An 18,301-nucleotide genomic window follows, 5' to 3' on the forward strand; every position below is an offset into this window, starting at 1 on the left:
TGAAAAATGAACACAAGCCCCCTGGAAGGAAGTGAAAAGGCAAAGCTGTCAGCAGCTAGCCCAAGCAGACACACACACACACACACACACACACACACACACACACCAGTCCATTCACTCTAATGGTGCTGCTGTAGGTGTCTAGGTTGTCCTTGGTTATGTAACTGCAATCATAATAGCTATCCCACTCCTTATCAATCATCATACCCATCAATCGGTTCCCTGCTCGTGTGTGTGTGCTTCTCCAGTCCCATGCGTGACAGGAGAGAATGAGTCATCACCATCCCATCAAGACAAAGCCAGGCCGTACTGTGTGTGTTTGCATGTGAGTGTGTGCACTGAGAATCAACACAGAGGCGTGTAAGAATAGAAAACTGGATTGTGTAGTTGTCTATTGCTCCGTTCTCTTCCCTGCAGCCCTTCAGTTTTTTCCCATTTTGTTTCATTTTGCTCTGGTTGTCTTCCCGGCCGTTTTGCCTCACTCTATCTCTCCATCAATTCCACCTCTTGCCCTCTCAACCAATAGATCTGTCACTAATGTCTCAGTGGAGACAACCAGTGTGTGTGTATGTGTGTGTGTGTGTGTGTGTAGAATTAATGGGTGTTGTGGTGCGGTGGGAGCAGGCTGACGGGTTGAAGAGGGGATGTCTGCGGTGAGTCATAGTTTTCACTGCAAGAGTGTGTGTTTGCATGTGTGTGAAGTCAATGCAAAGCCAATGTGGAGTTAACCAGGGTTGACCTACAGTAGCTGCTCATATCTCACACGTAGTTTTGTGAACCAAGGCTCAGTGACTGATTAGAACAAAAACTTACAACATACAGCAAAACCTAAATATGGACTGAAATGCATTCTTCCTGTGTTTGACTTTGTGTGGCAATGCCAAATACTCCACGACAAAGTTCAGCACACAGACGTCATGTTCTTGCACCGTTCCCCGCGTGCTGTACCGTATCTCGGCACACTCTGTCCAAACACTTCACAACTCAGGCCCCTGGAAGTTGGTGCGCCAAACACTCCCAGACCGTGACACTTGTTCAACAAATGGAGCAGTAACAGAAACATTTCCCCACGCATGCCAAACACTGCTGCTCTGATCTTCAGGAAGCCACCCACGACCTGACTCAAATGCAAATGAGCAAAGCTTCGCTATGAAATTTGTCGGCCCATCAAAGTGAACCGTGTCAGTCGCTGTCTAGCGAGTGTCTCAGACTCGGACTTCAGAAAGAAGGGGTGATGACGCCGAGAGGCTGCTTTCACATTTTAGAGGAGGTGAAGATGAATGAGACAGCAGGTGATGACAGACAGCGTCAGATTACTCTTGAGTGTGCGGAGGCAGACGGGAAAAGCTCTGGGGATATTTGTCATGGTTTGAGATGTTGCTCTTTATTCTTCGTAATTTATGCTGTTGTTAATGTAAAAGTGTATTATTTTCCCTTAAGCGCCCTGTATTGTGGAATACTGAGTATTCAGCTTTTGTCCTGATTACCGTCGCTCTCCCACATTACGCTCATCGTGAGCACAAGCCTTTGTTAGAAATTGTTCATCTGTACTTGGCAGCAAAATGTTGTTGCAGTTGTTTGTTGCCAGAGGAGCTGCATCAGAACTGAAATTAAAGGGCACAAAATAAATAAGATATGAACTGTGCAATAGTTGACTTAACATAAGGACATTTACCCAACCCTCTTGCACACACAGAATTCCCCGACAGATTGCCTCCTCCTCCTTATTAAATATCTATCTTTTTTTTTTTTCTAATTACAAAGCATCAGCATTATTAAAAATGCAGGAAGCTTAGCTTAGCCGTGACCCAGAGCTTTGCATAGCCTTCACCCTGGTGCTACTTTCGATAAGTCAAAGCTAAATATAGACCAAGCTTTACAGTGCTGATCTTATTATATTGTTAAATCAGTGTACTGAATTTATGACACCTGCATTTTGTCCACGGGGAGATGATAACAGAGAAAATAAGTGAACAGACGAGGAGATGTTTACTGTAAGCAGGAGGAAAAACAGGGAACAGGAGTGTACGGGAGAAATTATAATTAAATTCAGACAAAGAGTAAAAAATAACGACAGGAGAAGAGAAATGAGGGATTGACAGACCTGAGGGGAGAGACATAAATAGAGGAAACAGCACTGAGAGAGAGAGAGAGAGATGAGAAGAGCTGAGAGGACAGTTTTATTAGACGATAGAGGAGATGAGGTCAGAGCATCTGCCCCACCGCCTGAGCAGGACCAGAAATCAAAGGCATATAAATCCTCTTGATAAGGACGTCCTGTACTGTGCCATGTACACACCAGCGCACTGTCAGATACCCTACACACACAAACACACACAGAGCTAATGCAAACGCAGCCTTTCCACTAATCTCTTACATCAAGCCTGTACTGTTCTTGATGAAAACTTAATCAGAAATGAAAAGAAGATGAACTTTTGCTGACTGGTGGTTGTCCTGACATGTTATCTCTTTTGTCATGCATTTTCTCTACAATCTTACAGGAACTTTAGTAACACTTACAGCCCACACTTACATACAGGGTACCAGTGAAATACTAACTGGAATTAAAACTGGTGCAGAAGGGATTGTTTTGTTTTGCAGCCCACAGACAGACTTGCAAATAACATAATAAAGGAGCTTTCTTGCACTTTTCTATCACTTAAAAGCAATAGCCATTGACTGAGCTTGGCTTATTCATTCTTGCTTTTAAAAAAACTTACTTACTCACAAAGAACAGGGCACACAATACAGAACATGGAAATACATATAAGACACACAATACAGAAGGATACACCCTCCACACCTCTCTTTGTACTGCCATAAAATAATGATAGTGCAACATGACAGAAGTGGATTTTGTAACTCCTTACTTCAGTTTGGGGGAAACCTATGCTCTACTTTTTGGAACTAAATTGGAGTTAATATATATAACTTGTATATGTAGTTATATTTCTTTCAATTTTGGCAAACTGACACCATTAAAAGCATGCTGAATTATCTATTAACATTTCCTGTATGTACCATTGGATATACAAACAACTACCACTGGACATCTAAACAGATTTATGGACGTCTATTTGTGATGGAATCTGAGTTAATGAAGTGTAAATCAAACTGAAAAAAGGAAAATATGTGTATTGTGTTTGTGTGTTCAGATTTGACTGAGTTATGACTCAGAGAAGGAGTAGAAATTCTGACGCAAATTGCGGCAGTGGGGGAGGTAAGGGAGGTTTGTGTCACAGGCGCTGTTGAAACTCCAGCCACTGACCATGTTGATGAGTGGGTTAAACACGCTGACCAAACGAAAATAATTAACACCCTACCATTGCTGGAACACCAGCGTGCACCTGCCCCTTTCACCTCTTGCAGTATCTTTGCCTCATGGTTCTCCCTTTGCCCCCATTCACCTTTTCATAGTTAAAAAACACAGCTGGAGACGATGCCACAACAGATTTTGATCACATCATTTATTTTACCCTATATGCACCTGCAGTGTTACCTAGTGTGATATAAATCCTTCCTAAACTCAGTGTTGTTACTCCTTTTTTCCCTCTTCACTTTTATCCTATGTCCCCAGGAAATGAATCGGCATGTAAGATGTGACAATAATCTAACGTGTTACTTCTCAGCAAGCAATAGTTTTTTCTATTATATATTATATAAGTTCATAGCCATTGCATAAGATGCTTACTGTCATTATCCCATTTCTCTATGTTCTGTTTTGATCATGGATCAGGTGATGGTGTTAATCAGTCAGTGTATTCAGTATTGGTTTAAACACCAACTTTAGCTAGAAAGAACTGACCCTCTCTGGTCCTAATCGTGTTTACTGTCCAAAACTCATTCATGCGCAGGAGAGACGGAGAGAGAGAGAGAGAGAGAGGACGAAGGAAGGAAGGAAGGAAGGCAGGAAGTGAAGCAGAGAAGACGCTGGGTGAAGAAATCCAAGGAGATGAGAGAAGCCAAGCGTGTCCTAGAAGAACAGTGATTTTTATCTACTCCCCTGCAGCCTGTGAGATGTGGCTGACTATTGATTAGATTTCAGCTGACAGGAGTGGCACGAAGTAGAGGGCGAAAAACTGCCCCTGAATTCTCAAAAAATTAGTTTCTATGCAGAAAAGCTCTTACCTCATTTGTCAGTGAGGTGAGCTCATCCTGTAAATGTTTTGTCAGAGTCAGCTGGAACAAAAAGCGTGATCATACCGTACCTTTGTCCTCAGAGTCAAAGACGCCCAGTCAGACGATCAGTGGGTCACTAGTGTTTTAAACATGTGTCTCTTAAGTTGGCCTGTCCTGTTTCGCTTTCCACAGAGAGGAAACAGAAGGAGACGACCTGTGACAAATCCACCTTGTCTTGTTCTCCCTCAGCAGTGACAAGGCCCTGCAGGCTAAAGCTCCAGTCGGTCCACGAATGCTAATGCGTCGTGTCTGAGCTGGGGAATGAGACCCGGGAAGGGGGTGATGATGATGGTTGGCCAATTTCACTCAAAGATCGTGTCAAGTGAGACTGTGAGTCGATCACAAGTGCAAATGCGATTCAGCTGTGTCATCAGATAACAGGTCACGGTACAAGTGGAACTGCCCAAACCTTAGGAATGACACGGCAGCTGTAAACATTGTCCTCTTAGAAAACATATTTCTCACTTTTATGGTGTATTAAGTTTTCTGCTAGACTTTGCACCCCAGACTTTGGTTCTAGTTCAGTCTTATCTGAGAGGTGCCTTTCCGCAGAAGCAGCAGATCTCAGGCAGTTCATTTCTTGGTGGAGCTAATGGTTAATGACTTGGGTGTCAAAGATTGCACCGTTTCACCACTGACCTTTAACTGGCATTCCACTGATGCTTTTGAGGCAAGGACACGAACTCTGGACTGCAGACACCTCCCACGCTGCTGTTTAAATCTGAACTGTGCAGACTACATGGAAATTCTTCATTGTCTGCTGATTCAATTAAATTCATGAGTGGATGATTTTCCACTGACATTTAGGTCAATATTAGGAACATATTTAAGGATAATGAAAAACAATGCAACACCACAAACTGCAGTCTACAAAATGACTATAGCGTATCTGAAACAGTAGGAAAAGAACCTTTTTGAATTATTGCAGGGTTGTTGTATTGGCTTGCATTAAATGTAGCTAGGTGTACCTAATGAACTGGTGATCACTGTTGCCATGGTGTGTCACACCGTACCTCTCCTCACTTGCCAAAAGGTAACACAGCCTTGCAAAAAGCTTTAGTTATATCTGCCCTGAATTGCATTACTGTCAAAACTGTTTTTAGCCAGCGTTGGGAATAAAAAGGAATTAAGAGGAACAACCCACAAGGTCCAATTATATTTGATACAAAGAGTTGCACAGGGAGCCAAAAATCCCTTTCCAAGTTGTTGGCTTGTCATGCATACTGTACCAATACCAGGGAGGAATGCCTCTTACACCAAACTTCTGTTTGCACTCTTTTGAATAGTTCAGCTAATTGACTCAAAACTTTCTTTTCTCCTTGTTAAAGACCTCAGCACATATTCACTTTCTCTCCATATAAATGCCAGAAGACTGAACCCCTGGAGTCTTTCAGATTCTGTGCTTAGTAATGAAACTGGTGAGCTGCCAGCTTAGCATTGGTTTGAAGCCAGTTTCTATTAGTTTCTCTATTAAAATCGTGTCTTATGTCCTTTACAACCTTGATATTTTCCTGCCATCAGCCATTGTCCTCTTTATTGTCATGACTCTCCTCCGATTTAAAACATATTTAAGGAGCATTTATATGAGAGAACCGTCCCATGGTCTGGAAGGCAGTTCAAAGCTACCACTGTTTAACATACACTTAGCAATGGAAAACTGCTAATCCTTAGCTATGCTTTTGTTCCAAAGCCAAGTACTCTGGCAGTGGAAGAATGTGGTTGGAGTAATAAACTTGGAATTGCTTTTCTCGCATGATCTCTCCTCTTTGCTCACAGTAGATATACTGTATATATACACATCCCAAAATGTGCACAGTGCATTTGTTTCCATTGCTACTGCAGGATTATACAGGCTCCTTTTCTACCGTGGCTGTAGTTTCCCCGATTATTAGTCGTTACACATGTGTGTGTGAAATGTAATAGCTAGAAACAGGCCAGAGGGGAGCTTAAGAGAGAAAAGTATGACAGGTTTTTTGTGCTGTTACGAGGCATCCTGATTAATCTGTGTCAGGTCAGACAGAGTTAGCGAAGCCGTTTGAGGTACGTAGGGACAGATATACACCTGCATGACTGCTTGTCAAATGATGAAATTTAAGGAAAGTGATTGTGAAGAAGTTACAAAGCCTCATTTTCAGGGTTTCAATGTCAAAGTGATTGAAGAAAGAGGTTAAATGATGAAGCAAAAATCATTTGACATAAGAGATAATAATTTTTTTCTTTTCCTGGTTAAAATATAAGTTTAGTTCTATAATCTGATATCAAATGGACATTGATACAGGAAATATTCGATCACTTAAGGTTTGCAAGGCGCAAAAAGGGAGGCAAAAAAAAAAATGCTGTATCAGTTTCTACACCTCCTGTGGATTAAACCCCTCCATATCCGGGAGATCCACCAGCATCAAGACATCTTTCCCTCATGCTCCCCTCTCCCCCCTCCCTCTCCCTTTCTTAGCGCTGACCTTGGCCCACTAGAAAAAAAGGGAGCACCCTCCCTTCCGAGTCTCATTCTGAGGGAATTTGGGAATTATTGTTGTTCTAATCTACCCTGAGAACCCAGCTAATCCCCTCTTCCATCTTGATGTTCCAGAGCTAAAGCCAAAACTGTGCCACAGAGGCTCAGCAGCACCCTGACTATGCAGTGTAACTTTTCTTTTCTTTTCTTTTCTTTTTTCATCCCATTCACATACTCAGCTCTGTTGAACCTGCTTTGTGCACTGAGGTTTTTAGGGCTTATGGCACACCCTTGACAGTTGAGCTTAAAGTTGACCTGATCTGCTTCCAGCGTGGACAATATGCTTACTCACGGCATTACTGGTGCACAACAACAAGCTGCTGTGGTTGTGCTTTGTTACTACATACTGCATTCTGTCGTACTGTAAAAGGCTCAGACTTATTGGTCTTACTGTCATTCCTTTTCCAGCGGAGGTTTGATTTGTGGAACTGAATCCTTGAAAGTCTATCTGTAGGGGAAACAATCTAACACTCATAGATGTAAAATCATGCTGTGAAATCAATGTTAATGCTAATATCTCATTGGATTTGGTCGGTCATTCGAGCAGTTGCTTCACCACTTTGGTTCACACTGAAATGGCTCAACAACTATTAGATTGCTATGACATTTTTTACAGACATTCATGCTCCCCAGAGGATGGATTCTCTTGGCTCTTCATTTGGCATCACCAGCAGGTTGTCATCACCAAAGTGATCCATGATCATAAGGTCAAAATTTTGCTGCGTCCAGTACTTTTTGATGGATGACTAGATACATGAAAAACAGCCTCAACCAAACTTTGTGGTTAGTGCTAAGTAGCTAATGTTAGCAACACTAACTAAGTAACTCTCTATGTATCTTTAACGAGTTGCCGTGAAATAAAAAAGAACAATACAACCCCATGAGACGCCAGACACCGGTAACTACTTTGTATCCATAGGTGCCAAATCAGTGACATAAATATCCATTTTAATTATGCAAGAGAAAGTTTGCATCCTGTAACCTCTGTCAAATGAGGTAATGGAATCATTTCAACCCCAAACATCTAAAACAAGATGAGCCTTGTCTGTGAATATGGTTTGCAGTGTTTTTAAATCCTGTGATCCAATGTTTTCACCTTTGGCCAATTTAGTCAAGCTGAGAAATGTTTGGGTTGTTATGACTATCTCAGTGTGACAGGAGGTGAGGTTTAGTGTCAAAACAAAGGAGAACGAAACAAATCTCATAATAGCCCCTGCAGCGAGTAAATAGGCTCTGTGCCACATGGATACATTCTCCTCTTTCTGTTTATAGAGACGAGAGAAAAAGAGGAAGAGGGAGAGAAATATGGGAGGAGGCAGCTTTTTTAATTCCAAAGAAAACTTGCATGTGTTGAGTTACACTGGATGACCATGAATATTAATGTTTTGCTAGAAAGTCAGGGTTCAGGGACCTTGTCTCTTTGCTCCTCAGGATTTAAAGATGAAATAAAAAAGCCTGAGTATGACCCAAGAGGTTGAAAGCGGTTGCAAACGCAAAAGCAGCTTAGGGTCAATATCCCAATCTATCCCTCCGTCCTACTGTCTTGTTGCTCAGACACCCGCTCTCTTTTTTCAGGTTGATTCCCCCTCTTTCTTTGTTGCTGACTCTGAACAGTATTTCTGAGGCTTAATCTCCCACGGGAGATACTGTACACTTGGTGTTTGTATTCCATTTGGACTGCCTGAATCATAGTTCTTTGATTCTCTGCCCTTTGGGCTCTGACTTTCCCCCTCGCTCATTCATTTTAAGACCCGTGTTTGCGATCGAGGAACAAAAGCGAGGGAAAAGAAAGGAAAAAGAAAGAGCAGTGACCTTGGTGTTAATAAGCAAGCCTTATCTCTGACAGAGAATGGGATGGCTTATGTAAGACTATCTTGCGCTCTCGTTCTCTCTGTTTATCTTTTTGTCTTTCAAACATATTTTTCTTTGTCTCCACATCTCTGCTTGCACCTTATTCCCTCATTCTACTTTATCATTCCCCCCACCGATGCTCTCTCCCTTTCCCCTCATTTCATTACTCTTTGATGCTCAGACATATGTGGGACATCACACAGCCTGTTAGCGGTGGCGTAATGCACCAAGGGGGAGCTGGTGGAGGACAGGAAGGGATAAGGACAAGGCGGAAATCGGGTTACCGGGATAGAAGGCCATGCGTAGACTGGCTAATAACACTGCTGTGAGCACAGTCTTTATCTACCGTCCCGTATGAGCAAAATAACAGAAATGTTTTGCAGTACAATTCAGCAGCTGTAAATACCAGGTCAGTGAAGCTTATAATGGGATCTACATGATTGTGTCATATTCCGTACTAATTAGCAGCATGTAAGCTTCTGTTGTTTAATTCTTTCAATGTATTTGGATCGCTTAATTCTAAAACTTCTAAAAGCAACAACTCACTCACTGTTGGTTTGGTTATACTTGAGTCACTTTCAAAACCTTAATCGCTCTATTGTAAATTTATAACAGTCAATTATTACCGTTCAATGTCCAATGATTATTACCAGGTGGTTTACAGTATGCTAGCCAGTTATCATCCATAACCACGCTATCGCCACCCAGAACCGGTATTAGCCAGTGCCTTCCCGTTGTTGTAAAGTGAAAACAATCATGAACTCAAACCTAACCCTATAACCTTAAAGTGAGCTCCACCAATTTGACACACCAAAACCTGTTTACTACTGCATAGGTCGAGAAAAAAAAAGAAAAAGAAAGAAAGCTTTTAAAAGCTTTTTGTGGCTCCAGACATAACTACACACAATCTGGCAAAATGCCTCAAGTCACATCGATTGAGTGCGCCTCGGTTGGGGCTGAAGATGACAAGTTTGAAAATCTGAAAAAAAAAAAAAAAAAAATCCAAGGGTGTGGAGTTAGGAAGAAGTGAGCTTACCAGAACTATGTAGCCTGCTTTTTATTTTTGCTTTAGGGTAAAAACTTCATAAGCTGCTACTAGCATAACACATTCAGTCTCTGACCCAGCTGTTTGGTGGTTGGATTGCATTTTGGTAACTGGGTAGGTGCGAGGTTTGACAAGGAAGAAGAATGTATGGAATAAAACAGACCATACCTCTGGTTTCACTGCATTAATTTAGTTCTTTTTTTCTTTTTTAACTGCCTATCATAAATCCAACAGTGATATAGAAGAGCTGTGTTAAATCATTGGAGTACATTCTTAAATCTGACCTAGGTATTAAGCCTGTTTTTACTCTCAAACTCAACTGATAATACTGTGTAGTCGATACTAAATCAAATCATAATACTGTGAGGTGCAAGGTGTGTGGTGAGCTCAAATAGGACTGCACTATTTTGAGCTGTAGCTTTATTATACTGTACTGTTTATGGAGAGTAAAGAGCAAATCTTTAGGTGAAGATGATACACAACTTTTTTAGTGACTAAAACCTTGTTTTTCAGTGATAATTTGTATATAACACAGGCAGAGGCAAAGGACGAAGAGGTGAGTGAGGTGGCAACAGAGAAAAGGGTCATGAAGTCTGGATATGGTGCATGTGATGTTTTTATTTCTTGATTTATGGGGCTGTGGGGCTGATCTGTACATCCTGGGATTAGTATGAGAATTTCCCTGGACTATATTGCATCCTGAGTTTATGAGGTGAAAGGACAGATCTTATAGGAGAAGCCTTATGTAACCTAAGTAATAGCAGGACCACTGTTGTCTTAAAAGGTCGTAGCACAAAACCAGGTCAAAAGGCAAGGAAAAAGGGGTTAAGAGGGGGGGGAGTCTGGACATGGTATTTGTATATGTGTGTGTGTGTGTGTGTGTGTGTGTGTGTGTGTGTGTGTGTGTGTGTGTGTATTTCCTGCACATATTTTCTTACCCACTGAAAGAATGCATGGCTCCTTCTCTGGAACAAGGTTCAGTTAGAGGCCATACAATAAAGGATGATAAGTTGCATGATAAACATGTACGCTTCAGCCTAATAAAGAGCAGTTTATGGGTCTGTACATACATAACTATGATGAAATGTTGCTTAGATTAAGAACTTTTATGGCCAACAGTATACACACAAACTCACAGACACCCCCTCTCTGTCCTTAGACTTTCTTTCTTGCTCGCTTATAATTCAAAGTTTCAAACAAATACATAAATACATATATGCATTTGAGATGAAAAGATGTGAATTTGTATTGTATTGAAGGTGTGAAAAATGTGGCAAGAATAAAACAATTATGAAGAACAAGATAATATTTTTAGGACAAAACTTTTAGGAAATGAAATGCTTATTATTGTCATTATTATTTTGAAGGTGTGATTGCTGATTCTAGCTGTAAACGTATTGCTTTTACTGGTTGAATAAACAAATGTTTACTACATTTGTTTAGTCTGTCCAAAAAAACTGAAGCATGACAGCCAACAAGATCTAACATGTTCATGAGTGAGGTCTAGAGGTGCTGGTATTACCTCCAGTATTTCCAAAAATGTGGAACTATTCCATTTTAATAGTAATATGTGTTAATGTAATACAGTTTTCGCAACTTGACTGACTAAATGACACTGTAACACGGATAAAAACAGCTCACACACACACACACACACACACACACACACACACACACACACACACACACACACACACACACACACACACACACACACACACCGTTATGACAGAATGCTATCATGTTGTACTTGACACCTTCAGTAATTGTTTGGATCCTTTCTGTCCTTCCAGCACCGAGCTATAATTACAGTCAAGGGAACAACCCTTCACACACGGGGAAAGTTTTTTGCCGAGTTGCAAGTTTGCACTCAAATACACTTGCACACACACACACACACACACACAATCTCAAGCACACAAATTTCTCCATGCCAAGTTGTGGTAATGTAGAGGCCCAGCAGAAGAGCAGCCACTGATAGAGGCCTTGATAAAACTCATTTGAAATGGCTGCAGTCACTGAACCTGTCCGCTCTGTGTGCCAAGGACACCATTTACCTTACATAACAGCCATTCTGGGTCACTAACACATCCATCTGTGCAACTCACTTCCCTCAAGAACTATGTGCACCTTGACCTTACCTTCCATTGTCCCATGTATCTTATATTTCTCTCACACGCCTCCTCTCTCTCCTTTGTGTATGTGTGTGTGTGTGTGTGTACTTTTGTGTTCTGTGCTGGTGTTGTGAGTCGCATGCTAAAAGATGATTGAGAAGAGGAGTTTGTGATGAAAACTCAGGAGAGTGTGTCAATGTGCTGCGGTCACATGAGAGGAGATTACTGCAAAGGCTGAGCTTGGCTCACTCACTGCCTCCTGTTCAATGCAAACATGAGCCTCAAATATTTTACTCATAGAGTCATGGCTGTAGCTGTAGCAATTTTATAGCGGATTTTGAGAATAATTTATAATAAATTTGACCTTTTTAAAGAATGAGAATAACTTATATAAGCATGCTCCAGAACTTAAAGTACATAGACCTACAGTATTTGTTTCCTTTATCTTTGTTGTATCTTATCTTATCTTATATTTTGGTTTTATTCATCGGTAACTTCAAATCAAAAAAATCAACATTATTATTTGAATCATTGTATTATATTGAAATAATCTGCTCCCAAGTGGCACATGTGTTTTAAAGTTTACTTCATAGCTATAAGGGAAAACAATAATAAAGACTTTGAATGAAATATGGTGGATATAATGAAAATGCTCAAGAATGAGTTTCTCATTTATTAGATAGATGACATACGTTACAGGAATGAGAACCTGAAAAGGTTACGACGAGGCATGAGGTTAAGGACTCTGTTAACCTCTGTACTTGCAAAAGATCAACTTTTCATGAACCAAACAGACCTGTTATCAGCTTTGAGACAAGTTGTGACAAGATAGGAGGAAGTTAATCTGAAAAGGTCTAAGCCACCAACAATGCTATAAAAGTTGACACCTGATTCCAATAGCATTTTTTAAAGTAGATGGTTAATATTGATAAGATTTTTTCTGTTTAATAATTGTATTAAAAGACATAAACAGTATGAGTACAAGTTCATTCTAAACTCCCATTTGGGGTTTGAGGTGGGAGGAAAACTCACTGTGGGTTACAGTTATGTACATATGTTAGTCTGTTAAGATGCTGCCGATAAGCACGTGACCCTTTCTCAGAAATACTGAAGCATTTATTCCACATATTTGGTTTTAAACTTTACTGGCCTGATGGAAAAATATGATATGATATGATGTTATTGTTACAGGTCAGGAAGTGGAAGATGCTGGCTCGCCATCACAGCGACGGTACAGGCAAGCAGAAGGAAACAGAGTCAGACGTCCACCAGGGAGGTTGTCAGTCATGGGGGGTCCATGCCTCACCCATCCTGGCCAGCCCAGTCATGCTGGAGTGCTCCATCTGCAGTGGACCCTACATAAGCTATGCCCTGGAGGATATCTGGCAGCCACGGCAACGCACACAGGCAAGTTCATTCTGTCTGTAGCTAATTAAATTACAGGTAGCAAACACTCATTTATCACCGTTATCAGTGGATCACAAAGCAGGGGATTTCCAAGTGTCCTTGATGAGGTTAGTTCAGGGAATCTGTAGAGAAATTATGGATTGTCAACATCCTTTTATAACATACAACAGATGTTATTTCGCTGGGTTATGTAGGGTAAGCAACTCAATGACTTACAATAAATAGTTAAAGTAGCTATTTGTAAGTTTTGCTATAACCAATGTTAGCGTTAACAGCTGTTTACCTACCAGTCTTAGAAGAGACATTATGAGTTCAGCATCCAACTTAATTCCTTTACTTGCCAAGAGCTGTCTCCACAGCTGTCTCTGCAACTCTTGTTTTGCTTCTATTTCTATCACTGCTTTTCTCCTACATAAGTTAGCATGCTAACCAGCTAGCTCCGGCCCAGTCAGCCAGTTGCTTCACTTTCCGATACCAAGTCACTGTATCGTCTGTATCGTCTGCCCTGAAGATGTAGCTCTGCTCAGAGGGAGTATTATAACCTCTTGGCAAGACTGGTAAGTAAACAGCTGGTAATGCTAACGTTAGCTATGTAGCCATAACAAAACTTACAAATAGCTCCTTTAATTTAGTTATATGATAACACCAACTGGCAGTTGACAAAATAATGAAAATAATTGTTAGAGGGAAACATGTCATGACTTTAGTTGAAGTAACTTAACATTATACACAGCCCTGTCTTATATTATACAAGCCAAGGAGATACACCCAGAGAAATGTTCCTAATTTCTTTAACTATAAAAATCAAAACATTTGTAGCCTTTTTACTGTTGAATGAGTTTTATCATATGACTCGCAGTCAAGTCATGCAGGCCTCTACCTCTCCTTGACCCTTACAAAGACAAAAACTATTCCCCCAACTGTCTCTCTTTGCCTCTGCTGGAACAACCCAAACTTTCTGTCTTGTGTTGGAAAAATAAATCCACCATGAAATATTAATGAACAGAAAGCCTAGATTCACCATCACTATGGATACTACTCCATCAGATCTCTTTACTGAATCAATAAACAACCTGAAGTAAGAGAGAGGAAGGACATGACTGAAGTGAGGCAAACGGAGGGAGAGGACATAGGGGCATGAATGGTAAAGTGATTCTGACTATGGAGAAATATTGACAGTATGAGGGGATATGAAGAGCAAGCAGTATATGTATATATGTGTGTGTGTGTGAGAGTGTATCTGAGAGAAAAAGATTTGATAGACGAGGCTACTGTCAGTTATATTAAGACTTATGCAGAGATGAAATGACCAGCATGATAGGCAGACTGTTGGAGGCAGCATCTCTGAGTGACTAAACAAACTGATGAGATTGAAACAACTCATGTACGCGCACACACACACACTCACACACACACATACACACACACACACACACACACACACACACACACACACACACACACACACACACACACACACACACACACACACACGCATGCCTCAGCTTGTCTTGTTCTCAGAAAACACCCATGGGAGAATACTGAGAGCTGCGATAAGTTTTCAGAGTTACCGCGTGGAATAGCAAACTAGGCTAAGACTGTATTTAACACAGACACTTTGAAAAGTTGATGACTGACAGCGACATCTCGAAAAACTCATATCTGACACGACAGCGCAACTTTCATGGGAACGTCCTGAGATGCTTATGCTGCTGGTCCAATGACAGCTGCCAATTATACTGTTACTGTATGTGAAAAGCTAAAGTGGGACAGACATAAGTAGCTGCTCTTGAGACATACAGTATGCCACGTTTGAGGATTATCGAGTTTTATAATCAATCGGGTCAAAGATCAACTCTCACACACAAACACACACACACCCGGCTAAACAGGCAGTGATAGAAAGTACATACATTTACTTTAGTGCTTTATTTAATGACAGTTTGAGATTCTTAGTATTTGAACTAACCGGCAATTAATAATTCTATTTCTCTACATGTTGAGGGAAATGTATTATAAGAACATATTATAAACTTATAAAATACAATGACTTGGTATAGAAGGTAAATAAACACACTGTGATGTTCATGAAGCAGATGTCCTGTTCAATCCTTGGCCCAAGCTGAGTAAGATCAAACTGCCATTAGATCAGTTAAAAAACGAAAGCACAATATTGTCATGTTATAGAGCAGAGGTTTCTCACCGCTTTCAGCACAGGAGCCCAAATGATTGAATGCAGTCTCACCCTGGAAACTCATTAAAACACATCACGTGGGAAACCGACTGAAACTGGGTCGGGGAACCAGCAGTTTTGGAAACGCTGATTTAGGTTCCTGCTGTTCCGAAAGGTCATGACTCGTGATGCCGCTGTACGCCAAAACTTGTCAAGAGCTAAGAAAAGGCAGCTTAGATCAGTGCTTTTCAACCATTTTGGTGTGTTACTGTTTAAAGATACAAATCATTTTAGGGGTTAAATTTATCCAGTAAATCAAAAGAACAAAAGCAATGATTAGAACAGAATTTGACACAGCAAAAATATGTCTTCTCTACTCTGCTGTCCTGTTAATCATCTAGCGACCCCTCAGATTTGTCTTGTGTCCCCTTGTACCTACAGCTTCCAGGCCTTATGTTGGGATCAGACCCTTTATTTTTGAGTTTATCTGATGGGCACTTGAAAGGGTGTTATAATCCTAAGGGCTAAACTGTATGACCATTCAACTGAATTCTAACAAGAAAATAAAACTGGATTTTCGTGGTTCACACTCTGAAAAGCTAATGTCAGTGTAGATGCATCAATATGTGATTTATGTATGCTTGAATACAGTTTCATGGGTATTTTGTTTTAACTATCTGGAGATCACCAGGCCAAAACAAAATATTTCCATTTTCATTTCCTTGTCTTTGTGGTTTGAGTGTTTGAGTTGTTTTTACTAAGCAATGCCATATTTCTTTCCTAGGCGATGGACCTGTACTACCACAATGAGTCAGACCCAGACAGCTACTGTTGCCCTGGCGACAACAGTAAGTCACCATCAACTAAGCCTGTTGTTTTGTATTCCTCCTCTTCCTCTTGTCTCTCCTTTTTTCCAATCCGTCTTTCACACTGTGTCTCCGGCGCACAAACTCTCCCTCCTCTGTTATCTTTCTCCGGCACCTCCCTTCGTCACTGGCAGATCGTTTCTCTTTATTATCTGCAGTTTAGTTTATTTTTTACCATCAATCCAAAATTATCTTCTACCATTCATTCTCTGTCTGTTTTTCTCTTGTTTGTCATTTCCCTGCCGTCCAAACCTGATGGCTGTGGAAGCAAAAATGATTCAGCCTGCATACATACACACTTTGTAACATCACCTTACCTCACCACTTGGCCCTCTAATCCAACCTCTAAACGGCATAATAACTGTTGTCTGTAAACCCAGATTACTATTTGTTGTTCTTTCTGTGGAAACCAGCAAAATAGTAGTTGCAGACACAGTACACAGGACTGATCATCATATAAATGACACGGTGACCTTTTCTGTTTACAGCTTCACTGCAGCAGACACATGTGTGTATGTCTCTTGCTTACATGTGTGCCACTGGGCAATAGTCCATAATCGGTTTATGACATAACTGGAAGCGACTGTGCTTTAATTTTCCATCATGCCCATTATTTCTGCCACACATTGCAGTCCAATCCAAAGGGCACAATCTGGGTTCGTGTGACATTCTGGCACAGAGCCTATCTACGGTGTTGCTACTTTTACCTTTGCTGGGAATCTTGCAGACATGAGCTCTTCTCATGAGTCTTTTTATGTGTGTGTGTGTGTGTGTGTGTGTGTGTGTGTGTGTGTGTGTGTGTGTGTGTGTGTGTGTGTGAGAGAGATCACAATTTTTTGTAACAAACTTTAACTTCGTTTTTCTTTGGATTCAGAAAATTACATTTAATTAACATTTAAGATGCATTGCGTTGCAGTGCTTCTACGCTATTTTGCTTTTCCACAAGGAACCATTCATTTCCACTCTTGGATATAAAAATCATTCATAACAAGTACTGTATTTAAAATGTCACTTCAGTAAAAGTATAATTATTATCAGCAAAATGTATGTAAAATATGAAAAGTAAAATGAGTGTTGCACTTGTGAGTGTTATGCTACTATACATTATATAATGGGATTGTAATGTATAAGCATTTCACTGTTGATGCTACTGCTTTAATTGGTTGAGGTGTGGCCAGCTTTAACTACTTTATATACTGTTGGTTAGTTTAATTAAACAGTGCTACACATAATATAGAATCTCATTATATGTTTGTATGTAAAATCTAAAGATGTGTAAACATAGACATGAAATAGTCAAAGTACAAGTGCTGACGTGCTTGTGGCAGAGCTGCAGGTACCTGCTGTCTGCTGGAACATCTCCAAGAGAGAAATGTGACAAGAGCCCTATTCTGATGAAAATGTTTTTCACTGGGAGTAGTCTGCCTGTTAATTATGGGAGTTTTCTGAGAGAAATTCAAGCAATTAGCCGAGCTGGTGACAAGCTGTTCCTGTGGCCTCGGCCGTGATGCCGCTACACCCTGTCGTTCCAAGTTCAGCAATTAGTGGCTTCAGAAGCACTTTTAAGTTGAAGAGTGTCACACGTCACAGTGATTTACAGTGATGTAGTGATATGTGTGTGTGATGTAACGAGCAGCAGAGAGAAAGAGAAAGAAAGGTATAGATCCAGTAATGATAATTATAGCTAGTGGACTCTAATTTTTACAGAGGAACAAATAGCAAACAACTGGTCAGTTTCCCGAGGATAGACTTTGACTATGGCTCAGTTCTAACTAGTCATATTTCAGATCCATCCGTTGCACTGAGGTATCTACTCTTTTACTCTCTTGAGTAGGACTAATTTGCAATTATTTCTGGATAAATTAAGACTTCTTTCAAACTAAAAAAACATGGCTGACATGTCCAGCCACAGGTCCGTTCAGTCCAGTAGAAAATCCTTGACTTTAGGTTGAATTCAAGAGCAGCAAGGACATTTTGCTGTGAGAATTCACACCAAAAACCCTATGCAGAATAAAATCTCTTTACAGTGCAGACCTGTAGCAGAGCTGAGATCCTTTGTGAATGGACTCAGTACTTTTTCTACCTTGTCAGTCTGACTCAGGGTATTTAACTTGTGCAAGAAAAAGGATTGATGGTGTCTAATATTTCCGAGGT

At 40.6% G+C, this 18,301-nt stretch overlaps 1 protein-coding gene across 1 annotated transcript in view; it reads left to right on the forward strand.

The window, feature by feature from the left end:
• The window catches only part of sgk1 (serum/glucocorticoid regulated kinase 1), a 36,682-nt gene that overhangs the window by 7,497 nt on the left and 10,884 nt on the right, over nt 1-18,301 (forward strand). Inside the window, exons 4-5 of the mRNA XM_056404971.1 lie at nt 12,893-13,108; nt 16,066-16,129. Of these exons, the coding sequence (XP_056260946.1) occupies nt 12,893-13,108; nt 16,066-16,129 (280 nt within the window). The remainder of the gene's footprint in view (nt 1-12,892; nt 13,109-16,065; nt 16,130-18,301) is intronic.

This window comes from Seriola aureovittata, chromosome 19, assembly GCF_021018895.1.
Source record: "Seriola aureovittata isolate HTS-2021-v1 ecotype China chromosome 19, ASM2101889v1, whole genome shotgun sequence".
Lineage (NCBI taxonomy): Eukaryota > Metazoa > Chordata > Actinopteri > Carangiformes > Carangidae > Seriola > Seriola aureovittata.